Raw genomic sequence first — 27,277 nt, 5'->3', positions numbered from 1 at the left:
GTGCTAGAATTTTAGACTTGGAAATTTTTCCTTAATGAGGTTCTGGAAGCCATCAGAGCAAATTAGTTCACCAAAGAGTGTGTATGGTAAGAAAGGATGTGGGGTAAAAAGTCAGAGGTATCATATGCTGTGTAGTTATCTCTTGTTGTTGTTTAGTCACTAAGTTGTGTGTGACTCTTTTGTGACCCCATGGACTGTAGCCATGCAGGCTTGTCTGTCCATGGGATTTTCCAGGCAAGCATACTGAAGTGGGTTGCCATTATCTTCTCAGGGGATCTTCCCTACCCAGGGATCAAACTCATATCCCCTGCTTGGCAGGCAGATTCTGTGCCACTGAGCCACCTGGGAAGCCCATAATTATCTCTTACTGTGTAACAAACCAACTTAAACTTGACCATCTTCAAAACAACCAACATTCATTACCTCATAGCTTCTAAGAGTCAGGAACTGGAAGCAGCTTAGCTGCTAGTTCCACCTTAGGGTCTTTCTTATGGTTCCAGTCAAGATGGAAGCCAGGGACCTGGACTTTATTGGAGATACAGGATCCTTTTCCAAGATGACTTACTCACATGGCTGCTGGCTGGAGACCTCAGTACTTTGCCCTGTGGGTCTTTCTATAGAGCTGTAGGATGACAGCTAACTTTCCCCAGAGTGAGTGATCCAGGAAGGAGAGCAAAGAGAAAGCCACGGTCTCAAAAGTCATTCAGTCTGTTCTGCTTTATTCTTTTCATTATAACAAAATCACAAAGTTCAGCCCTACTCAGAGAAAGGGGAATTGGGCTCCAACTCTAATCAATATCAAAGTCTATCTTTGGACATATTTCTAAAGTACCACACTTTTTTTTTGGCCTCCTTCATAGCTCAGTTGGTAAAGAATCTGCCTGCAAGGCAGGAGACCTGGGTTCGACCCCTGGGTCAGGAAAATCCTCTGGAAAAGGAAACAGCAACCCACTCCAGTATTCTTGCCGGGAGAATCCCATGGACAGAGGAGGCTGGCAGGCTACAGTCTATGTGGTTGCAAGAGTCGGACATAACTTAGCAACTAAACTGCCACCACACTTTTTTTTTTAAGTGGAAAACTAATAAAGAACAAGTGAGCATCTTAGAATAAAGATGATGAGAAAGCAGTGACCTGCTTGTCTAGGACAAATTGAAATTTGAAAAAGGACGGGGTTGTTTGATGGTGTCACATTCTATAGAAGAGTTAAAGAACATGAAGAAGAAAAGCCTTCGGATTTACCTGGAGCTCATGGATAGGTAGACTGTAACAGAGAGTCTTTGTAGAATGGTTTAGGAGACTTCCAGTTACAAAGATTTGAAGCACATGAAGACAGAAAGTGCAATGGCTATATGAATCAGTCTTTTTGTAAGCGTGGTGTTGAGAGGTGATTATATTTTGAGAAGACTAAGTAGAGACAGATTTTAAAATAGGAAATTATATGTGTATATATAAACAAAGATGAATTTGAGACATTTTTAGATATGAAAGACTCCATGGGTGATGACAGATCAAGAAGAAATGAGACAGCATTAGCTTTGGAAAGAAGAAATGCCCCTTTTTTCTCAAGGACTGAGGAAATGAGGGGAGAAAATGGGTAGAGTTACAGAGAAATTATGAGATGGACAGAAAGAAAGCTGAAGGAGTATGTTTCCAATGCTTCCATCTCCACAACGTTCGCTTCCAGATTACTTGCCAAGAGCAAGTCGGTCAGGGCCAGTGGGGCGGCCGTAGAAGAGAAACAAAGAAAATGGAGGTTTTCAGAAGTTTGAAAATGGTTTGGGGCACATGTGTTCTTTTTATCATTATGCACCATTCTGTTATGATCTCTCAGTTACTCTGCTCAACATCCAAAGTAGACACCAAGATAAGATTTGCTTTCATGTTCGAAGCATGTAAAAGGAAAAATATTTTATTTGGCAAAAAGGATTCACTTCCATAATAGACATGAAAGCTCATAAAAATGACACTGTTGGTATATGAGATACTTTTGTAATAGCCCCAGAACTGGAATCTTTAACTAAGGGAATAACTGATATATTTGCATTTTTTGTCATGTGAGGAGTTTTTCTTTCAGCATTCTGAGGATTAAGTATGACAAAATATTTTAGAAAGGCAAGAATGTATTTAATGACATTTATCATCTGACATTTTCCACTACTGAAACTTCTCCTATTTTCTTTCCCTGAGAAGGCCCTTCACCACATACACATCCCTCATATTTTCTGAGGATTCGATGCCACTACAATTTACTTTTCTCTTTTCAACAAATGCAGATGTTGAAAGCTGAAACCGTAATGAGTAATAATGTAGTGGGATAAAAGCTATGAGCATTAATGGTGTTGTAAAGGTCACCCCTGAAAGAAGAATTAATGTGTTATGCCCTTAATAAACCAGGGAAAACTGTGGATCGAAAGATAACTTAAGTTTTCGTTAATGACATGGGGCTCTTTGCTATATATCTATTAGCTACAAATAAAGAGTGTGAGTTTTTGAGGTTGGTGAGCAATATTACTCTGCATTCTATAAGAATACGTTTGTATGATATGCAAATGATAGGCAGCGCCATTGAAAGCTCCTTAAAAAGCATGAATAGTTGAGAAGACTGACGGATAATTTTAGAATCTTTTGACCAGATGTTATCTTTCCTTTATTGGCCTTTCCAACCTTTGCTGTGTATATGTATAACTTTCAACTTTTGTCAAAGCATTTGTCTGTTTTCTCACTGTTTATTTTAAAATTATACACCTTTAACTAAGGCTTCCCTGGTGGCTCAATGCCAGTGCAGGAGATGTGGGTTCGACCCCTGGGTCAGGAAGATCCTCTGGAGAAGGGAAATGGCAACCCACCCCAGTATTCTTGCCTAGAGAATCCCATGGACAGAGCAGCCTGGGGGGCTGTATTCCATGGGGTCACAAAAGAGTCAGACACAACAGAGCGACTAGACAACAGCAACAAATATCCCTACCATCTAGTCAGAAATTGTTATTTTCCAGGTAAGGAACCGCAGCTGAAAGAGGCTAAGCGTTTACCCAGGGATTCTGAGTAAGTCCCTGTCACAGTGAGGATAGTCCTGTGATTCTGTAGTTCTTACCGCTGTTGGAATTGTAAGGAAACAAATGCATGTGAGCACCTAGTTACTTACTCAAACCTCACAGCCGGTGGAGGTTGAGACCTTCCAGTCATGGTCTTTGGGTTGCATGCTGTCTTTTTTAGTTGTTATCTGTTGGCAGCCTCTCTGCCTCAGATGTTCTTCTCAGTCATCTATTTATCCTTTCCTTTTTCATTCATCCCATAAATGGATATTGAATATTGTCTCTATGCCATACATTTTGCTAAGTATGGAGGATAAGCAGATGAAAGTCGCAAACTAAGGATTTAGATATCTAGAGTCTTTGTTACATCATGTCTTCAGAAGATATTGGAACATATTATTCTTGCCCTTCATTCCTCAGAGGCATTAACACATGAAATGTAAAACTTTACTGAGCAAATGTAGGAGACGCACATTGATTCAATAAAATGAAGGGAAATATTTTCAAGTCCAGTAATGTGATATTTATCTCTGCAACTTGCTAATTTTAAATACGGTGATGTGAATAAGCATCTTACCTGTAAATTTCATCAGTTTACATTTTTAATGAGAAAAAGCTTCTGTGAAGGTAGGTTATGAAACAAGAACACTGTAATCATTTCTTAGAAAGCCACCAGATTATCAGGAAGTTAAGGAAATTATTCAGCATCTAACAATTAATATTTGCATAGCACTTTACACTTTAATTTCACCTTTGTTACCTCTTTCTCACAAATTTTAATAGATGAAGAAATGGCTGCATATCAGAGTACCAAAAACTTGATGTTGATAAGTGACTGAGAAAACAGAAAAAACTTAATATTTTTTGAATATTACTTGAAACACATGTTCCCTTACTTTTACTACAACTAATAAGTTCTACATAAAATAATTAAATGCAGTAAATAAGAATTTGTATTACCCTGATAGTGCACTTTAAAGCCATGAATTTTAAGAAACCTGTGTCATGTGATTCAGGCTCCCATTTATATGATGAAGTAGATCATCAATGAACTTGAAATTACACAGGAAGATACTTTCAACTTAGAAATATGCATTTATTCCTTCAACAGACTCTACCATGGGCCAAAGGAATAAAAGGCTGAAAGGAAAAAAAAAATTATAAATGCCCTCAAATAACTTATAGATTCGCATGAAAGACAAACTTACAAAAACAAGAGACAACGTGATGGTAAAAGCATCTCCAAGCTTTTGCAGGAGCCTGGAGATGAGAAGTACTAAGGTTGCCAAGGAGCATGTCTGGGGTATGTCAGGAAAATGCTTAAGAAGGCTTGACATTTGAGTAAATTCCCAAACACACCAGAAAACGCCTATTTCAGTTTAAGAGGAAAGCTCAGGAGACAGAGGAGGGGGTGAAGAGGAAGGCTTGTCCTTGGAACAGGAAATAGTTCCATGCAGTTTAAGCACAGAGCTCTTGAGAAACCAGCAGGAAATGACGTGGGAAGGATAAGCAGGGTTGATATCATGAGACTATTAGGCCATTTTAAAGTGGCTGGAATTTATCCCAGAATGATGCTTTTGGGGGAACATTAAAGAGTTTCTTGTTCCAGGATATTTGGAATATGATGCTGTTGTTATCTCTGAAAGATTCACAGTCGCATTAATGTATTCAAGATTTGGGGAATGCATGCCACAGAGAAACCTTTTAAACTTTAGTATTTCCCATACTCTTTTGAACATGGAATTATTTTTTCACAGAATATTCAGATTGTCACCTTAGGAAGTGCTCCTTTAAGCTCTGGGGTAGGAAAGTGAAAGTGAAAGTTGCTCAGTCGTGTCCAATTCTTTGCAACCCCATGGACTGTAGCCCATCAGGCTCCTCTATCTATGGGGATTCTGCAGGCCAGGATACTGGAGTGCGTTGCCATTTCCTTCTCCAGCGTATCTTCCCAACCCAGGGATCGAACCCAGGTCTCCCACATTGCCGGCAGATCCTTTACCATCTGAGTCACCAGGGAAGCCCAAGAATACAAGAGTGGGTAGCCTATCCCTTCTCCAGTGGATCTTTCTGACCCAGGAATTGAACTGGGGTCTCCTGCATTGCAGGCAGATTCTTTAACAGCTGAGCTACCAGGGAAGCACGAATTGAGTTTTTAATTGGGTAAAGTGAAGTGATTCAAATTCCCGGTTTTGGAAGATATTGGAATGCTTCAGCTGGGAAGTAGAGTAGGAGAGAGACTCAAGGGGTGTATGCATAAAGAGGGAAACCAGTTAAGAGGTGAAAACATCAGCCCAAGTGAGATATGAGGTGGCTTCTGCGAAAGCAGGAGCCAGTGGGGATGGAGAAAAAGCACATTTGAGAGCTGAGGAGGAGGCGTAGCCCCAGACACTGCTTGCCTTATGTTTTGTACATATGAACTGAAGGAGGTGTCTGAGTGCCTCCCCAGTGACTGGATGGGCGACTGGAAAGGGACATGGAACGTGGGCAGACCAGGGTGAGGTGGTGGGAAGATGATGAATTCAATGCTAGACATGCTGCACGGGATAGTCCAGTAGGGAAGCTTGGCAGACAGACCTGTATGGTTGGAAATCAGGAAGGGTTTGAGACAGGCAGTAGATCCTTTACAGTCTTTGGGATCATCCCTTGAGTCTTAGGAGCTTCCTTAAGACTAATTGCCGTATATTGGTTTGGAAGGCTGTCACGAAAAATTACCATAAACTGGGTCTCACTATTTGGAACCTAGAAAGAAATCCAGAGTCAGGGGATCAGCAGGCTTAGTTCCTCTGGAGGCACTGAGAGAGAATCTGTTCCACTCTTCTCCCAGCTCTAGGGTTCCAAAACCACTGCAGGTGGTGACTGCAGCCATGAAATTAAAAGACGCTTACTCCTTGGAAGAAAAACTATGACAAACCTGACAACATATTAAAAAGCAGAGACATTAATTTGCCAACAAAGGTCCATCTAGTCAAAGTTATGTATTTTTCCAGTAGTCATGTATGGATGTAAGAGTTGGACCATGAAGAATGCTGAGTGCCAAAGAATTTGATGCTTTTGAACTTGTGTTGGAGAAGACTCTTGAGAGTCCCTTGGACTGCAAGGAGATGAAACCAGTCAATCCTAAAGGAAATCAACCCTGAATATTCATTGGAAGGACTGATGCTGAAGTTGAAGCTCTAATACTTTGGCCACCTGTTGTGAAGAGTTGATTCATTGGAAAAGACCCTAACACTGGGAAAGACTAAAGGGAGGAGGAGAAGGCGTCAACAGAGGACAAGATGGTTGGATGGCATCACTGACTCAATGGACATGAGTTTGAGCAAACTCTGGGAGATGGTGAAGGACAGGGAAGCCTGGCGTGCTGCAGTCCATGGGGTCACAAAGAGTCAAATACCACTGAGCAACAACCCAGCTCCTAGAGGCTTCAACAGTCCTTGGTGTTCCTTGACTTATAGATACATAGTTCCAGTGTCTGCCTCCATGCTCATGCTCCTTCCCTGAGTCTGTATGTAAAAATTTTTCCCTCCTTTCTCTTAGAAGAACACAAATCATTGAATTTAAGGCCCATCATAAATCCAGGGTGATCTCATTTCAAGATCCTTAATTTACACATCTGCAGAGGCTCAGTTTCCAGATAAGGATGCCGTTCATCAATACCAGGGGTTAGGACACAGCCTATCTTTTTGAGAGACACAGTTCAAGCCGTTACAAGTAGTTTGCTGTTTTTTCTTCCACCTTTTAACAGGCTCTTCCCTTGTAGAACAGCCATTCATTCACTCTTTCTATTTAGATTTTATCCCCTCTAGATTGGACTTTCCAGTTGGTCCCTGCTTTTGGCCTCTTAAAATATATAATGTATGTGTATACACTCAGTCATGTCTGACTCTTTGTGACCCCATTGGACTATAGCCCTCCAGGATCCTCTGTCCATGGTATTCTCCAGGCAAGAATACTGGGGTGGGTAGCCATTCCTAACCCAGGGATCGAACCCAGGTCTCCTGTATTGCAGGAGGTTTCTTTACCACTGAGCCACCAGGGAAGCCCAAAAAATATATAATCAGTTCAGTTCAATTCAGTTCAGTCCCTCAGTCATGTCCAACTCGTTGTGACCCCATGAATCGCAGCATGCCAGGCCACCCTGTCCATACCAACTCCCAGAGTTTACCCAAACTCATGTCCATCGAGTCGGTGATGCCATCCAGCCATCTCATCCTCTGTCGTCCCCTTCTCCTCCTGCCCCAATCCCTCCCAGCTTCAGAGTCTTTCCCAATGAATCAACTCTTTGCATGAGGTGGCCAAAGTATTTGAGTTTCAGCTTCAGCATCAGTCCTTATATAATAGGGACTTTTTTAATTTTGAGAATTTTGTTGATTATGGTTAAGAACGAACTCCAAGATGTGAAAAATCAAACTGTGGTAAGTGTAACACAGTCACAGACTTTCACACCTTTCTTACTAATAATTCCTAACCTGCATTTCCCAAATGTCATTTGAGGTGCTAACTGGGAGCCATATTGGTCTTTGCCCTCCCATTTTCCTCATAAGAAGCTTACCAAACTTCTCCTAAACACTTACCCTTCTTTCTGATCCTGTCTTGAGATGTACTTATTGCTCAAGTATATAATGAAGGCAGAATAAAATGTATCAAGTGTTCATTCGGGGTCTTTTGAACTCTAATGTGTGACTCCCTTTTCACTGAACCTCGATACCAACAACAAAGCATATCCCCTCACAGATTTTATCATAGTGGTCAAAGCTGTGCAACAGGACCGCTAAGGATGAGCATATAGGGAAAAATGAAAGAGGAAAAAAATGCAAGAACATTTTTCTACTGCCTCCTCAGGTATACCAAGTGTGCAAGAACATTTTTCTACTGCCTCCTCAGGTATACCAAGGAGTTACCTACTCCTTCATGTGTTATCTCATTTGATTCTTCCATTAGCCTTATGTTCATTTTACAGTTGAGAGAAATGGAAACTCAGTGAAATTAAGTGTTATAATTTGGCAAATATCACACTTCCTAAGAAGTAGAAACCTGGATCCATGTGAATCCAATGCCCAAGTTTTACCTGTTTCACTATGCCATTCTGTAACTAAACTGACAGTTACTGAATAACTTTCATGGACCATTTATTTATGCTAATAGACCATATTAACTCATTTAATCTTCACAAAGCCACATTATCTAGTGAGGTTATTCCATATAACCAGTAAAGCCATTGAGATTTAGAAAGGCAAAACAGTGCATACACTTTGTATATAGCAAGTAAGTAGTAAGGTTCAGTTTTATCCAACTTCAAAGCACAAATTAGTTTCTGGTGATTGAAATCCTGGACCAAATTTAAGGAGCAGATGAAGAAAGATCTCAGGCAAGGATATGAGGATGGAGTAATTGAGATGAGGATCCAGTGCTGTGATGAGAAACAGGGAAGGAAAGAGTTTCAGTAACAAGGGGATTGCCAGTGCTGTTTCTGCCGTGAATGGAAGGTGGCCCTTGGGTTTGGCATCTGAAAGAGCAAGGGCAGTGGAAACGAGACTATAGTGAGAATGCGAAGGAAGGTAGGAATGAGAGAATATGATAGGAATCCTGAGAAACTTGGTTTGGAACGTAAGAAACAGGATTGGAAAGAGAGGGCAACACAAAGTTGAGAGAATTTATTTTCTTGTTTCAGAAGGAGAGCCTTAGGTACTTGCAAGTGGAAGTGCTAGCAATAGTAGAGAAGTCCAAGTGTGAAACAGAAGAACCAGTAGAGAGGTATAGAAATCTAGAGTGTGAGTTTAGGGGATTTGCCTTGATTTTTCATTGAAGCAGAAGGAGGTAATGGGTACAACTGGTGATAGATTTGAAGCTGGCCTGGACTAGGAGCCTGGGTGGGACATGAAGGTGAGAGTTCAGCCTTATTGGTCTTCCAGAATTAGAGATGAGGTCTTTTACTGAGAGAAGAAACCAGCAAGACTGGGAAGTAGGTGACTGTGATGAGAACAAAATGTAAAGAATCAGCAAACAATCCTATTATGAGTCAACTCTGCAATATATAAACAGCTTTTTGGTTTAACACAGCAGATACATGTTAGAATTTCATGTAGCATTTTAACTAAAGCTCAGGTCTCTGAAAGCAAGAGTATTTCTTTTAAAGTGAACACCTATATCTACCTGCACACCCACGCACACCTCACACTGGAAATAGCCATTGCAGAACATAAGTATGTTTGTCAGTTATGCACCCCCAAAATAATTTTCATCCTTTCTGCATATATATTAATAATTTCTCCTGCACAGTGTTACCTTGGCAGTGCCTAAAAAGCATAAAGAATTCATACTTTGACTCAGTGCCATGTCCTGAACCATTTCCAATACATTTGTGCTCTGGAGAAGCTAAATAGATTACAGAAATGCATGGTACCATTGTACCAGGCCATACATAAACTAGGTTTGTAAAAGTAAAGTGTTAGTCACTCAGTCACATCTGACTCTGTGTGACCCAATGAACTGCAGCCCACTAGGCTCTTCTGTCTATGGAATTCTCCAGGCAAGAATTCTGGAGTGAGTTGCCATTCCGTTTCCACGGGGATCTTTCCAACCCAGAGATCCATCTCAGGGCTCCAGCATTGCAGGCAGATTCTTTACCATCTGAGCCAGGGTTTAGAGGAAGGGAAAATCAGACTGACCTTCTTAAGATCTTTTGCTAATTGAACATATTCCAAAAACATCCCTGTCATGTAAGAGCAGCATTTCATTCTAGAGTAGTGTTTGTGAACACAATGAATTAGAGAATAATATTTAAGTATCAAATCAGGATGCTGAGGATGCTAGAAGGTTAAAAACGACCATAAATTAAAGTACATGTTAACCCTAAAGGTTAATCTGACCTAGATCTAACTAGTTGTTTTATTCATATTGTATTTATAATGAGCAAGGATGTGTTGATTTTTTGAATACGTTCCAATGAGTTGAGCTCAGAAAAGCAAAATAGATAGTATCTCTCAAGGCTCCCCTTTCTGTTGCCTACCCTGGAACTTCTCTTTCTGCCTCAAGATCAGAGGACAATGCTCAGTCTGTGCATAATAAAGGGAAAAAGACATGCCACATTTAGAAGCCTTCCAGCACCAAAGCACTGTGCTAATCTGGCATCAGCTTCTTCAATAGAAATGTTTAAGCAGCATGAAAGTATTCTAGGTTTTTTTGGCAATCAGCAGATCAGATAGAAGAGTCTAGTAATATAACGAGGATGTGTAATCTGACATGATTAGACAAGGCTCTTTAGTACCAGAACATTCATAATTGAGACAAAGAAAGAGTATTAATAACACTTTCCTAACACGGCAGTTAGCCATTTTATATTTCCTTTCTTTAATCTTAGTGTTTTTCAACAAATCAGGGGATTTAATAGCGTGTTTTGGCAGATTAGAGGATTTATGGCCCAGATGTTTTTTGTTCTAAAAATGGATTAGGGTGTAAAGTTTGCTGGAATCCATGGAACATGTTGAGGCAAGCCGGTCATTTTATGTGTGATTAGTGCCTGCCTTCTGTCTCACAGTCCCTCCATCTGTCACAATTCACCAATGGATCTGGTTAGATTTAGCCTCATGTCACAAACAAGTCCCTTTTCTGGGCAATTTCATATTATAGATTCAGTTTATGCCATTTTATGCCCTAGTTAAAAGATAGGGACAGTGAAAGATGATACATTAGCTCTCCTTTCAATATTTGCAAAATGATCCCTTTCCCTCACTATTCTACCCTAAAATCATGCAGATTATCAGCATAATGTGCATCAAATTAAATGACCAGTGTTAAAATAAAAATTAAAATTCGCCTTTCTCCTTACACCTGTTATTCTTTAAAAGACATAGCTTGGCTTTTTTTTTTTTTTTTTTTTAAACTAACTCTGGGTTGTATAGTTGCAGACACAAGTTGGTCATTTGACCATCCTATTAAGAGTGTGAATTAAGTGTGATTATAGTTACCCAGTAGCCACCATTTCTTATCCAGCAATTACAGGTGCTTGGTTACATTCTGTGCTTGAAATTTAGCCTCTTCACCACTGCAAGTTTGTACCTGTCACAAGCCACTGCCACCTATGGTTTATTTCACCATGGATGGATGCAATGGGGAGAATGCTCTTCTTCCAGAGTCAGTTAATAATGATTTGTTCCTTCTGTATATGACAGACCTAATAGTATCATACTCAAACTCTAAATTGACATTTCTAATACTATGAGAGTATCAGTAAATAACAGTGATAATTATCAATACTTGTATCCTCTAGGAACATTCAAATGATCCTCAAAGGGAAAAAAAATGAAAGATAGGTTGTATTTTTTCACTACAAGATACTCAGGTGACTAAAAAAGTTTATTTAAAGATTATGTTTTAAACATCTTTTCCAACATGTGGAACCAGCTGTATTTCACTTAAATATTACGTTTTGACAACAGATGTTTGGCACCATGTTGATGTAATTGTGTGAATCAGTCATCAATTATTCACTCATTCATTCATTTCAGACTGATCCCATTGAAAAAATTAGTATATGCCAGACACTAGCCACTCCCAAAAAAGAAGTGATTTTTATGGTGGAAGGTTAACCTATCTGTATGTTTGTGCAAAACATATCCTTCGTTCTGTTACATCTTCAGGTTATTTAAATGACCATGATGCTGTCACCAAGGCAATCCAAGAAGCTCGGCAGATGAAGGAGCAGCTCCGGCGGGAACAGCAGGTGCTTGACGGGAAGGTGGCTGTTGTGAATAGTCTAGGTCTCAATAACTGCCGGACAGAAAAGGTGAGTTCTTAAAATAATGGTTGGCTTCCCAAAAATACTTAAATTGCTTGAATGTCTTCTTTATCTTTTTCTCTTCTCACCATCCTCAGAATGACTGCTCTCCCTCCCTCTTTCCCTTGATCAGTACAGAATTCTTCATGCCCATCCTAATCAAAACCGTCTGGAAATGAGAAGCGTTATAATTCTCTTCTATCCATCTCAACCTTATTGACAGTTACTATCCCCTCTTCTGCCATCACTTTGTATTAAAATGAAGTGGCATTTGAAATGTCTGGGTCTAAGTGAAAGTTTTGCTTTACAGAGATGCTCAACTTGTATTTGGGGATGAGCTGGATTTGAAAAAGCTGAATCTTCTTTAATCAGCGTAAGCTTGGATGATACCCGTGCTCGAGGTCTAAGTATCTAAGAGCCTGAGCTTGTCATAATATGTTTCCAGCAAGAAGCATTGTCACGTTGTAGGTGACTGCACAATTTGGAATTTTGACTTGGTTATAAAACAAAGTTTTTTCTTTAAAATGGGAACAGTATTAATATACCTATTACTATACTTAAGCCCAGTGAAACTTCTGAATTTATCTGTGCTATAATAATTTCCAACTATTTTGCCTAAACTTCATTGTATTGCATTCAGAAAAAAATAATATGTTACTATAGAATGCTTGAAGTGATTATACTTCCTTTGGTCATATTTGGTATTTTTAATTCAAATTTTAAAGTGTTATTGAATCTCCTTTTTCTCAAAATCCAGTAGCTAAATACAGTATATAAGAGAAAAAATGATCAGCTACTTAGTAATAACTCAAAACTTAATTATCATAGGAAGCTTATGAATCAAACGGCATCATCCAGAATGGACAGGTTGCTCATTAGGATAACTTTCCAGTTTCCCAGGTTTTCTATGGAATTTTACGTATAATCTCTAAGTAAAAGTGAAAATGTCAGTCACTCAGTCATGTCCAACTCTTTGCCACCCCATGGACTGTAGCCCTCCAGGCTCCTCTGTCCATGGGATTCTTCAGGCAAGAATACTGGAGTAGGTTGTCATTCTCTTCTCCAGGGGATCTTCCCAATCCAGGGACATAGAAGCTAGCGATTTGCATAGTGAAGGTGTGATCCTGCCACATGTGTACTTTATCTGGGCTACAGTAATTTCAGGCTATTTTGTCTAAGCTACATTGTATTTTATTCAGAAAAAATAATGTGTTTTATTACTATAGAATGCTTGAAGTGATGTTCTTCTGTACTTCTGATCTGACCATGGGTCAGAAAGATGGAGACATGATTTCAGTTCTGTTGTTCCCAGAGGGGAGAGCCAAGCATGGTCAAGTGTTCTTCCCTGGCAGTCTCACATCCTAAGAAGAGCAACACTGGTGCAGCTCAAAGGACAGCTAGAAAATTTTCTAGCTAAGCACCAGAAGGGAAGGGGGAAAACGAAGTGACGGCTCAAAGAAGGAGTGATAGCAAGCATAAAGGAATTTATATTCAAATATTTAAACATTCTTGAAAGGATGCTTGAACAGAAATTCCTTTTCTCTGCACCCCATGTAGAAATGAGTTTAACACTCAGCCAGATGCTAATGCAAAGTGACTCAAGCTATTCCTCGCAAGCATAGCTAAATTGCCGTTATTTGTTAAGCGCATTGAATTCAGCTGTGGATACAGCAGTTGGTTGCATTCAGCCAGCATCTGTACCCTTTTTTTTTTAAATCCTCCAAAGCAGAGACAACTCTACCTATCTCCCCCCTCTCCTCCCCTGTGCTGGCTGGGAATTGTCAAGTGACAACCGACCAAATCCTTTTGGACAGGAAGCCTTCATCCAGAGTTCTATATACTTGCAAAACAGGCCTTGTGGTTGGATCAGGGAGCCCATTAAAAGCACTTTGATGGTATGGAAATTCATCTTCATGAAGCTCCTAGGCCCCTAAGCAGCATGCTGTTTAGCCGTGGTTACAGATCAGTCATTCACATCGGAGGGCAATAATTGTGCTGACGGCTTGTAAGGCAATGGAAGTACATAAAATAATCCTGGGCCTTCCACCATGGCACTGCGAGTTAATCTTCTCTAATACAGATCAGCTGTTGTTCTAACACATGACTTCATGCCGGCTCCAGTGACTCTGCTCAGCCTTTTGATTAAGTAACAGGAGTGGAACCATCTGTATTCATTTTATTCCATAGTGTCCATTGTTCGGTACCTTATTTCCACTTCATCTTCCACTTCCACAGTCAGACTTTGTTTTATTTCTCTGGTCAGCATCTCTTATTTGAGCTGCATGAGTGAGTTGCCTCTGTTAAAAACTACTCCTTTCAATTTTCCTTTCTCTTTTACAGAATTATAGTAACTTTTAAAAAAAAAATCTATTTCTGAAGTAATACCTGCCAGAATCTGTTGGCCAATTAAGATATCTTCATCCTCAAGAAGTTTATGCTCCTGAATCTCTTCGCCATGCCCTTTCAATGCAATTGAGTTACATCTTCAACAATGATCTTGTATTTTTATGGATTTTAAGTAAAAATCTAAAAAAATGAAATTGTATCATGTTACTGTAAAATATGAAAATGTAAAAATCCATTATTGCAGTAGTCTGGCAAACACTTGTAATGTGTAAGTAAACCTTTTCAGCTGGAGAATTCAAATTAGTTCATCCCTTGACACTTGAGATTGAAGCTCTCTGAGAAGCAGGAATTACTGTGGTTGCCTTTTCCTGTTGAACTGGCTTAGCTGACATTTGTACCAAATTAATGATCAATCTATGTCTTGCAACTCATGGGAATGAAATAATGTCAAATTTATATCTTTTAATTAGTCATTATTCAACATTAGGACCCATATGTATCAGGGACAGTGTTGCTATGTACTTGTATTGAGAACAAGAAAATATGTTCTCTGCCTATTACAGAACTTACAGTTTAGATCAAATTATGATTTTGATTGTTAATCATGGCATATTTATGTGGGTAAATTCCTACAGGAGCTGAATTAAGACCCCGTGTTGCTGAGCATATCAAATCAGTTATAAACCTGACTCAACAAAAGTGGCTGCTTGTTTTTCCACATGAAGCAGCATCACTAGACATATGTTGTCATCATTTTTTAATACCTACCTTTTTAATAGATTGTTATAATTGTCCAACTTCATCCATGGCCAAAGTATATAGTTAGATCAGTAGTTGGCTTGAAATTTTGCCTCACAGATCCTAACAAAAGGAATAAAGGCAATATATATATAAATTCCTCTTCCCCTCCTAAAAGGATGACATTTTTTCTGTAACAATCCTCCCAACTTCCTAAACCCTGAAAGTATGTTACATAAATGTAAGAAGTGGGGAAGAAGGAGAGAGAAAGATAGAGGGAGCTGGCATGTCCCAAGATCCAGATAATTGGAAACCTATAGCAGAGATCTGTTTTCTAGGGTACACAAGTCTTATACACATTAACTTTTCTTCACATTTCAAATGACCAACATGCTTGTCTTAACTAGAATGTCTTAATTCTGAAAAGCTGTAATTGGGCAGTGAAAACAATTAGAGGTGTGAAGAGAGGGACAAATGTTTTCCAGTCATATGTACCAAAACACATAATGAAAGTCGTTTGTACTGAAACACATTTTAATTGAAGACTTCTAAGAGATTTTTCATTTCTTTACTTTTCTTGGAAGTGTTTCAACATACCCAAGAACTGTGTATGTCAGGTTTCTTGGAAACTCTGGGACACAGTGTTATTTATAATTGTCATCTCTGGTTAATTATAGCCTGATTGTATATTCAAATAATGTTATCTTTTAGCACTCAGCTCTGTTACAGATTAGTGTTATGGATGAATAAGTCATCTTCTCAGGTAGGAAGACTCAGAAGACCCTCATATATACATTTGTTTTATAAAAACCATCTACTTGCATTTTTAACACCCAAATGGCACAGCTTTGACCAGCTTCCTATTCAGGTTCTGACCTTATATTTGAAGGTATCCTTGTCTGTGTGTACTCAGTCACTTAGACATGTCTGACTCTTGGCAGCCCTATGGACTGTTGCCCACCAGGCTCCTCTGTCCATGGGATTTTCCAGGCAAGAATACTGGAGTGGGTTGCCATTTCCTCCTCCAGGGGATCTTCCCAACCCAAGGATTAAACCTGTATCTCCTACATCTCCTGCATTCGGAGGTAGGTTCTTCAGGACTGAGCCCTCTGGCACGCACAGAAATGTGGAACACACCAGAGCTTTCTTTGATCACTTCCTTCACTCCCATTGTAGTTGTCCTAGAAAGATGATGGCCTATGCTATAGTATCTGTTAGAAAAGCTTTTCATGACATGTATCAGGATATCTAACTACCGTAGCTTCAGCAAATAATGCTTAGTTTGGAGCACATAATGAAGTTCAGGAGTCAGAGGTTGGTAGCTTTAGTTCATCAGCTCAGTAATGTCAGGGTTGAAATCATGATTATCTAAGTTGTTCCCTTAGCGTCACAAAATTATGATGCACCTACAACTATCCCTTGAAGGCATGCAGACTCAGAAGTTGTTTTCTCTTCACCAAAGCTCCTTCTTCATTCACAGAGGGATATTCCACTGCACCCTTCGTGCTGCTTGTCAATGTCTCATTTGGGGAAAGCTGGGTTATTTGCACATTTCTAGTCAAGAAAGAGAGATCACAATTTATTTTCCAGGGCTGAATTGGAGACTTTATCCTATCCTTCCTGAAATCAAAGGATTTTTTTTTTTTTTAAAAGAAAGGCTGACTGCCACAGATAGCACCTTATTTAGGTGTGTCTGGAGTCCTGGAAGCTTGATTAGCCTACTCTCTTCTACAATGGACCTTGAGAGCTTGTTTGGAGGTTCTAGCAGGGAAGAACAGCTTCCCGTGTACCCCTGACTGAAGAAGCACCCTCCCCTGTTGGGGAAAGTCATCCTCTTCCACCAAGCTTGCAGTTCCAGGAAGGATGCACATGGAGCCGTGAGGCAGGAAAGGGAATACCTAGTTAGCCAGCCAGATCAGCTCGTCAACCCTGAAGATCAGTGGGGTGACAGAGGTCAGAGCCAGATCAGCCTCACATCTAAGGGATATCTTAAGATCAAAGATTATATTGGTGGGGACCAAAAGCAAGACCAGAGTGGCTTTGTTGTTGTTCAGTCACTAAGCCGTGTCCAGCTCTTTGCAACCTCATGGACTATAGTCCGGCTAGGCTTCCCTGTCCTTCACTATCTCCCTGAGGTTGTGCACACTCATATTCATTGAGCTGATGGTACTATCTAACCATCTCATACTCTGCTGCCCCCTTCTCCTTTTGCCTTCATTCTTCCCCAGCCAATAAGTTGGCTCTTCACATCAGGTGGCCAAAATGTTGGAGCTTCAGTTTCAGTATCAATCCTTCTAATGAATATTCAAGCTTGATTTCCTTAGGATTGACTGGTTTGATCTCCTTGCTGTCCAGGGAACACTCAGGAGCCTTCTACAGCACCACAATTTTGAAGCATCAATTCTTCAGCATTCAGCCATCTTTTTAGTCCAACTCTCACATCCATATATGACAACTGGAAAAACCATTGATTTGACTATATGGACCTTTGTCGGCAAAGAGACGTCTCTGCTTTTTAATACACTGTTTAGGTTTGTCATAGATTTCCTTCCAAGGAGCAGGCATCTCTGCTTTTGGGTAGGAAAAGGCCATTGTCAGCCACAGCTACATTATAAAAATGATATCGAGGTTCTCAAATATTTTCATCATAAAGCTGGTTTGTTTTGGTTACATTTGATGTCATCTATCTACCTACTTTTGCTCTTCTCTGTTACATGCCCAGGGCCTTATACCTTGTCTGTGTTTTCAGAAGGAATTAAATTTCATTCAGGCATGCATACAAGAAAACATTGCTTGGAGCCAGGTTAAGTCAGTGAGTGTATATTCATTCACATAGTTTCTACATATTATGGCCAACTTCTGTATTACTTCTTATATATAAAATAGATGTCACTCACAAAAATAAACATACAAATATATACAGATATGTCTCAAGGTAGAGAATTTATGCATCAAAAATTAATTGCCTGATGTGTGTGTGAAATCTAAACACCTGCACATGCTATGCATTAATCAATAATTGCAAGTAAGAATATCTGGAAAAGTGTCTTACTTTTCGTTCTGAGATTCAGTGAAAATTCTTGTCAGATTTCCACAGAATAAGATGAAAATTTAGTGAATAAGGTGTATATTTTAAATAATGATTTACTTAATAATGAAATCAGTTTCTCTATTTGTTGTCAGTCACGTTCATAAGAAGCCTTACCACATACAACATGGATGGACTTGTAAACAAAAGTTAATATTTTTTACTCTGGCACTTTGAAACTCTTCCATTACAACCTCCTCTTTTCTGCCATTGTCAAGCCTTTTCTTTCCCTTTAACAGAGTGCCGAACATGAAATGACAGTGACCAATGTTGACTTAATGTGGATGTTTAATAATGAAAAAAAAGTGTGTCAGTCCCAGCATTAGTTACAAATGGCAGTAAGTGTATCAGATGGCAGCCCTGTAATAATTTTACATCCATCATTCTTTCCTGATGCTTCGCTAGCCAGCTGATGGATGGGGCCAACAGTGTTAACTCTTCAGAAACTGACACAGTGTATCTAGTTGAGCATTATCTAACACATGCTCCTGCTCTTAGATAAGGAGAAGGCATGTGAGGAATTGTGAATTACAGGTTTGCTTTGAAAAAGTGAGTATGGAGGAACTCGCACCTTTGTATTCAGTGGCAGGCATTACAATTAATTGATGATTTATGGATGGCTTTTGGAGATGTTGCCTTTAGCTGAAATGAATTAGAGAAGTCACATTAGAGCTAGACATTTCAGTGGTAAGAGGAAAAACTCCCATGAAGGAGGAAGCCGTGTTAGGGAAATCATTCAGGAGGGAATGAGATAGATCATTGCAACAGTGGGACAAAATAGGAGATTTTTCTTGGGGTGCTCATGGGTGTTTGTCAAAATGTCCCTTGACTTTAAAACCTTCTGATTAGAATTTACCTGGGAACAAATTAAAGTAACACAAGTGATGAAGATTTTGTCTTTATAAAAATATGAGTATATATTATTTTTATCTCTACATGTAATTATTTATTTTGTACCTTTAATTAAAAGACACACAAAATCTGAAATTGAATATTTGCCTTTTTATTATTGGATTCTCTCTAAATATGTATGTAAAATGGACAGAGAACTGCTTTCTAGGCAACTGATTATTAGAAAACCTAGACCAGCTTTTTATATGCAAGTTGGCATTTGATCCTTAGGTTTGCTTTTCTTTTGTTTTTCTTTCATAAAACCTTCTTAATTCTGAGTGTCTTAGCTAGGGAACACTTCTTATGGGACAGGAGGGGAGAGGAAAAGCCCTTGGTGAATATTATCAGCCCAGAACAGCCAGTTTTCACAGACCATGACAAAAAGGCAAATAGGTATTATGTCATCACCCATCCATCACTGTATATGTCAGCCTTTCAATAATTCCAATCGACATTCTCGACAGGCTGATGCAAGTTAAAGGGGCTGTTTGTTTCTAGAAATTGAGTATAGGCTGTCTATAGCCTTTTGTTCCAGATGGTTTTCTTCTGTGTCTTTTCATTTCTTTCTTTTTCTTTCTTTTCTTTTTGGGGGTATTTAATTGAAATACATGCCGAGTTTGCAGACTGCAAAGATCAGAGCTGTTTTCGTCCAGCAGTGGTAACTATGCATTAAACATTTTGATTTGTTTGAGCTTGAAGTTTAGTCCTTTTTTGCCATTTGCTTCATGGAGTTTGTGTATATTTACAGCCTCTGCATTTAATGGCCACATGCCTTATTTTCACAGATGGCCAGTGGAAGACTTTTTCTTTCTCTTAGTATAGCCTGCTTTCAGTTTTGCTACATTTGTCACAGTGCCACTACTTGCAGCTAGCAAGTGCCCACGCTTGGTGGGGAGCAATTATGGTGTGAGTTTTTAAGGAGCTTTTTAAAGGTTTTTTTTTTTTTTCTAGTAAACTTTTTATGGTTTAATTTTCAAGCCTAGAAAAGCTGTGCATGTTTCCAAACAGAGAGTCTTGTGTTCTTTACATCATTCTGGTAGAGGGGTTAGTGCAGGATGGTCCAATAAAAAGAGACACACAGGGCATGCCAAATTGGGCTTTCAGATAGACACCCACAGGCCTCTCTGATGATTGAAATTGTCTATTCATTTAAGGATATGAGGATAGGCTCACGATAAGATTCCTGAAAAAGGCACATTTGAAAACACTGTGTGGAGATAATCTAGATATTTTTAAAGTACATTTCCATGTTGCACAGATAAAAGACCAGAAGAAGAATAAACAATCATTATGCCAAGATGACGGGGTTGTAAATTTACATGTATGTACCCACATTTCTGATTTTTTTCAAGTTTTCTAAGTAAAATAAGAATCACTTTTGTTGTTGGACCAGAAATGTTATTTTTAAAAACCTGGTCTACTAAGAATGGCCTTTCCTTCCCTTCTCCCTTTCTTAGCCTCAAGATTAAATAGTTGTCTTTAAGACAGTTCAACATTAGGCACTGAACTAATCAAAGAACCATTTGTTTTTCAATTATTCTCATACTTAGTAGATATATTGTGTTTTCTTGTTGTTTATCTCAAATAACATTAACAATATGGATTTAAAATTATGAGGAAAATATTCTGAGTTTAGCATTTATTTCAAAGGTTCCCATTGAGTCTTTCCACTTGCACCTTTTCTTTTACAAATAAGACTTGTTTATGAGTATACAACTAATAAAGGAGTAATAATGGCTACTGATATATTTAGTTTGTATCTTACCTTTTTCCAATTGCTTTCACATTAAATTTCAGTTTAGTACCATAGTATAAACAGGACAGTATTCCAATCTTTGTTTTAAAAATTTTAAAAAAAACAAAACTTGAGATGTGAGGTTATTACAGGAGTTCAAGTGGTAGATCAGTTTTTAAACCAAGGTCCTCTGGTTCAAATTTCAGCCTCTCTTCTAATGGACCATGCTGAAGACATACAAGACGAAAGCCAGTGCCTGTTTGATTACCTTGTACCCCAGCGTTGGCCATGTATATTACTTAGTACATTTTTGAGGATTTTTCACACAAAAAAAATCCTTTTAGCAACCAGCTTCTCCATAGCCTCTGTCTGTATCTTTTCTTCATTTCTTTGTTTTTCCTGTTTCTGTTCCCTTTGTAGGTCTCCCTTTTTTCACTACACACCAGCCCCCTTCTTTTGAGAATGAGCCAGAAAACAGAAAGAATATGTTCAATCTTATTTATTTTGCTTCTCATAGCAGCGCTCATAAAACATGTGAAGTTTTGGCTGTTCATTCAAATGAGATTTTAAATATCTATTCTACTCTTAAGTTTTTCTCTAAAACTACCATGGATAATTGAAAAGTGAACTATAACCCTGTTATGCCTGTTTCTATTTGTCAGACCCAGTATTTCGGAACCAAACCATTTCTCTTTAAAATAGTCTAATTATATTTATTTAACTGAAGTAACTACTGGCTACTGAGGCTACATTCATAAGAAGGCAGACAGTTTTACAACTTTATTCTATGAAATGGAAAAATGAAAAAGTTCTATACAATTCTGTAGCTCAGTAACTGAGTTACCCATTGTTTATAGAACAATTATCATCAGACCTCATTCCAGCTTTGTGTTTACATCTATGCAGCCCTCCCACCTACCGGACATCCTGTGTAGGTTGTGAATTCTATTTTTCTTTGTTGGCCTCCTATTTTTCTCACATTAACCCTTGAGATCTGACTTGATGTGCATAGTATCTGTATATACCATGGTTTGAAATAAACTCTCTTTTTTAGACTTTGGCTGACTTCTGACACTTGAAACCCTGGTCTTAGTTTTTTCCTCTCCTACCTCTCCTTTCCAAACCATAACCACCCCTGGGACATGTAAGCAAGGACCAGTATTTTACCATGATATTATTCATATATACCCTCTTTGTGAATTTTATGTTTCTTACGGATTCCTTTGAGTTTGCTTTTCTGTGCGTTACACCTCCACACTCAATGACTCCTTCCTCTACATGGCAGTAATGTTGAATTTGGACAGAAGACTGTGTCCTTCACCATGTACCTAAATATGTAAATCTTAGTATTGTTGGACAGTCCCTTCACCAAATTTATTTTAGTAATCATATCTTTTTTAGCTTTTGTTTCATAATTTGAAGTATCTTCCTTGAATTTAAGAAAATGGCTATAGCATTCTCAACTATAAATGGAGTGCCTTTACATTTTGAAACTAATTAACAGCTTCTGAGGAAATTATCATCATGGATGGAGAAACATGTATATCTTTATATATTTGTCAAAATATTTTAGTTTTGTTTGAGCAATTCCAGTCAAGTGGAACACAGAATTGAAAGAAACTGAAAAGGGCCTTTAATGCAACCTATTATCTGATGTTGCATTGCCAGGAAGGTATTCATATGGCCAATACTTGAAAGCCTCCAGAGAGGTGAAAATTTCTGCATCCTAAGACAGCCCATTCAAGGAATAGACATATTTTTTTAATATAACTCTTTCTTCAGTGGTTCATATTCTTTCACTTGGTAGCTTACAGCCATTGGTTAGTATTCTTTTGTTTTATTACATATGGCCAAATCCTGTCTCTTTTTCACAAACAGCAGGTCTTGGTTCTTCATAAACCTGGAGTTTCTTAAGATAGTTAAAGACAGAGATTGTTGATCTCCTCTTCAACTCTCTTTTGTAAGGCCCTATGCACTTTCTCCATGAAGACAAGTATATTGATAGGAACGTAACCCAAAGCTGAGCTGAATTTCAAAACACTATGGCCATGAGCTTCTCTAGTCTGTTTTCCAATTTTTGTAGAAGAAGAAATTAGACCATTACAACATAGATTTTCTTAATAAATCTGTATTAGCTTCTTGTCCCCACCTCCTCTACGAAGGGCCCTGAACAAATAACAATCAACTCTGTCTTTTCCAGAACATACATTAAGTGCTCAGGTCATTATTCCTCAATTTTTCTCTTTATTCATGAAAATCAGAATTAGTTCTTTATATTAAACTTTCTAATATCTTTCCCACTTTACAATCATAATAATTTCCCACTTTAAAAATTATAAATAGGGATTCATTGATTTTACCCACAAGTCATTTTTCTGTCTTGGAAATTCATTCAGATTAAGATTTGAATTCATAGAAGCTGTGTATTTCCTTCAAAACAATTTCATCTACCTTTAGCTTCATAATACTTCTTAAGAAAACTTGATCTGCCAATACAATTCACTTTGATCAGATTTCCTGATGAAGCTAAGTTTCTATGAAATTCAGCAAGGATTATACTTCAAGAAACATATGAAGCTAGCTTCCAGAGTTCACAAAAAGAAATTAGATTCTGGAAACAAAATTTAGGTTCTAATTTATTATTTTCTTCACAATAGGAATCTCTGAATTTGGAAGGGAAAAAATCAGGATTAGATAAGGCTTTTTTTTTAGATGACTAAACCAAAAGATATTTATAGACCCCTCCTATCCCTTAGTTCATATATTCATGATTCTCTGATGGAGAAAATGAATGGAAAAATATTCCTAAGGAATACCAAAGTGTCAGAGAGTACCAAAGTGTCTGCAAAATTCACATTTTACCAGAACAAAATAAGTGAAAAATTTCTTCAGATTACATTTTTGTTGGTGCTGGACGAAAAGTGTGTGTGTGTGAGTGTGTGTTTGTACATTATTTGTTGTAAAGCTTTTACAACAAAGCTTTCTCTTCCATTTGTGCAGTTATATTACAGGGTGGATGCTTTTTTTTTTTTAGAAAATGGCAATCTCAGTAAACAAGGGTGAAACTGAGAGATGGAGGGTTGTCTTAGGCACGTTCATTGTTTCTTTATATTCTACTTAAGCTGATGAAAAAAAATCTCCAACTGATAAATCGTTGTGACATTATAAATAATCTTTCATCTTCTTTGGTGGTCTCTGAGGTTCACATAATTGGAGGGTTAAAAACCTTTTTTGTTTCTTTCTTCTTCCCGTGCCATTAGTATAGAAGGAGATCATAAAAAAGGGCAGCCAGAAGGGGTTTAACTGTTACTGAGTCAACATTTGACAGCCACACTCTATTCTGTCATTTCATGCATGTGCTTTTTATGAGTTTTATAGCTTTGTGGGCTTTATTTCAGGGATGTCCATTATGATAGCTGATCCACAGCCCATCTCTTTGTGTTTGTTTGTCTGATGGTGAGCACAGCTCATCACTTATAAATCCCAATTTCAAGGAGTCATAGAGGAAGCATCTACTCATGTACTGTTTAGGCTTAGGACACTAAGGAAGTATATCTACTTCCTCTAGAGCACAATTTGTGTGGGTTTCTTTTGTTTTGTTTTGACTGCTCCATGAAATATCAACAAGGATGTGCCTTTGAGCCTTGACAAACACAGTGAATTTTTAGTTGTTTTCTACATAAGTTGAAGAAATGGAGTAGGAGTACTTTTCAATTTAAATAATACTAGTCTTATAGTCACACAGAGTTGGACACGACTGAAGTGACTTAGCAGCAGCAGTCTTATATCATGCCTGAGTAATAACTGAAAAATAAAAAAGATTAAATATATTGTCAGGAATGATGCACAGGAGAAGAAAAATCCCAACAACTTTTAGAGTTGTTACAAGCATCTCCATTTTAATGCATATTTGTCCACTATGGTTATGGACAATAAAGGGTCATAATCACAGCAGGATACTTAATATGCATATTGAAATAACTATTCCTGTAATTCTTGTATTCTAGGAAGAATTTTTTCTTTTCCATTTCTCTCATTTACTTTTTCTGTAATGTTAAAAGTATATCTTCTTCATTTTTTAAACTTAATAATAAATATCTATCATATATTAAAACCCCATTTTACAAATTAGGACCCTGAAACTCAGGGAGGTTAATTGTCTTAAGTAGCATGGCTAATGTATATGACAGAGTTTAGTTATCTCATGTTCCTGATCCCAAAGTCATTATTTTCTATATAGGTTATTGTCTGTATTTTTAAATATGTCCTTTAACCATTGATCTGTACCCTTTTGCCATTTGGAATATTGTTGGCCTAAAAAGCACTGATCTTTAATGACCACTTCTAATCAACTAATTGCCCACATCTCTTTAGCTATTTCTTGGCTCTCCTTGTTGATTCCTGTCCATAGCCTGGTGTCATGGACAAACAGTACATGTGCTGTTTTCCATTATTCAAGTTATTGGATAAGCCACAGAACCTGCGACCAGCTGCCAGTTCCCTAAGAGAATATTAACACATTAATGATGGTTCTTTGAATATTGAGTTTTAGAGTTATTCATCTGACCCCAAGAAACTATATTGTCTAAAACTTTCTTTTCTTCTGTAGATTAGATACAATTCACTTGAATATTTGTCCAAGTCAACATAGGATCAGAAAATTTTCTCTAGTAAAAACAGACTTTACCTAACGTTTCTCCTTGATCTTAGTAAACTCACACAGTTGTATAAGATTTGATTAGCCAGAAAGGACTCATCTTTCCAAAGGAACTCTAGCTGTGATCCAATAGGAAGTTTTTATCCAAGAGAGAAAGCATATGGGTCATCTTATTTGATCATTATTTGCAAATCCTCAGGACTGTTTCATGTTGACTTCTTTGTAGTCATTAATCTGTTTACACCCTGTATTCTGATGTTCCTCAGGGCTGTTCAGAATTTTGGCCAGTATTGCTTTAAATATGTTTTTTCTTCTTGTTGTTTGCTTTATTTCTAATAGGAAAAAAGTAAAAGAGAGAACATGAATGAATCTTGTAAGTTTCAGGGCAGTGTTTGAATAGCATTGAGAGGGCATTTTAAAGAATGAGTGCTATACTGATGTGTGTTCCAGAACCAAGACTGGGTGTATGTGGGGGTATTTTTCTGTACAGATTCTTGACTAATGTGCTCTTCATCAGCCAGTGGAACTAAGAGTATAATTGGTAAAATTGTCACCTCTACCTATCAATGTATTTTTCTATTTTCACAAAAGCATTTTTCTTATTTTCAACAACTTCCCATTTACCAGCTCTCCACCTGAAATTTACTGCCTTCGTTTTGATTCAGCTGCCTCTATTTCAGTTCAGTTCAGTGGATCAGTCATGTCCAACTCTTTGCAACCCTTGAACTTCAGCATGCCAGGTTTCCCTGTCCATCACCCACTCCTGGAGCTTGCTCAAACTCATGTCCATTGAGTCAGTGATGCCATCCAACTATCTCATCCTCTGCCATCCTCTTCTCCTCCTGCCTTTAATCTTTCCCAGCATCAGGGTTTTCCAATGAGTCAGCTCTTTGCATCAGGTGGCCAAAGAATTGGAGTTTCAGCTTCAACATCAGTCCTTCCAGTGAATATTCAGGGCTGATTTCCTTTAGGATTGACTGGATGGATCGCCTTGAAGTCCAGGGAACTCTCAAGAGTCTTCTCCAACACCACAGTTCAAAAGCATCAGATCTTCGGCAATCACTTTGTTTATAGTACAGCTCTCACAACCATACACGACTACTTGAAAAACCATAGCTTTAAATATGCAGACCTTTGTGGTCAAAGTCATGTCTCTGATTTTTAATATGCTGTCTAGTTTGGTCATAGCATTTCTTCCAGGAAGCAAGCATCTTTTAATTTCATGGCTGCAGTCACCATCTGCAGTGGTTTTGGACCCCAAGAAAATTAAGTCTGTCACTGTTTGCATTGTTTCCCTTCTATTTGCTATGAAGTGATGGGACAGGATGCCATGATGTTCATTTTTTGAATGTTGAGTTTTAAGCCAGCTTTTTCAGTCTCACCTTTCACTTTCATCAAGAGGCTCTTTAGTTCTTCTTTGCTTTCTGCCATAAGGGTGGTGTCATCTGTGTACCTGAGATTATTGATATTTCTCCCGGCAATCTTGCTTCCAGCTTGTGCTTTATCCAGCCCAGCATTTCACAAAGTGTACTCTACATATGAACAGTATGAAAAGGTGAAAAGATATGACACTGACATATGAAGTCTGATGCTGTAAAGCACAATATTGCATGAATAAAGATAAATTGGAGGTGGTCAAACAGGAGATGGCAAGAGTGAACATCAACATTTTAGGAATCAGTGAACTAAAACGGATGGCAATGGACCAGTTTAACTCAGATGACCATTATATCTACTACTGTAGGCAAGAATCCCTTAGAAGAAATTGAGTAGCCCTCATAGTCAACAAAAGATTCCAAAATGCCATTCTCGGGTGTAGTCTCAAAAACAGAAGAATGACCTCTGTTCGTTCCCAAGGTAAACCATTCAATATCACAGTAATCCAAGGCTATGCCCTGACCAGTAATGCTGAAGAACCTGAAGTTGCATGGTTCTATAAAGGCTTAAAAGAACTTCTATACACCAAAAAAGATGTCCTTTTCATTATAGGGGACTGGAATGCAAAAGTAGGAAGTC

The 27,277-nt window shown here is 38.3% G+C and overlaps 1 protein-coding gene across 18 annotated transcripts in view; it reads left to right on the top strand.

Annotated features, from left to right (window-relative positions):
* Nucleotides 1–27,277, top strand: part of SOX5 (SRY-box transcription factor 5) — a 1,103,086-nt gene that overhangs the window by 1,055,934 nt on the left and 19,875 nt on the right. For all 18 annotated transcript variants that reach the window (XM_043882232.1, XM_043882231.1, XM_043882225.1 and 15 more), the window contains one exon: nt 11,670–11,815. In XM_043882232.1, the coding sequence (XP_043738167.1) occupies nt 11,670–11,815 (146 nt within the window). The remainder of the gene's footprint in view (nt 1–11,669; nt 11,816–27,277) is intronic.

The sequence above is a fragment of the Cervus elaphus genome, chromosome 22 (genome assembly GCF_910594005.1).
Source record: "Cervus elaphus chromosome 22, mCerEla1.1, whole genome shotgun sequence".
Taxonomy (NCBI): domain Eukaryota; kingdom Metazoa; phylum Chordata; class Mammalia; order Artiodactyla; family Cervidae; genus Cervus; species Cervus elaphus.
This window is presented reverse-complemented; position numbering and strand designations above follow the sequence as displayed.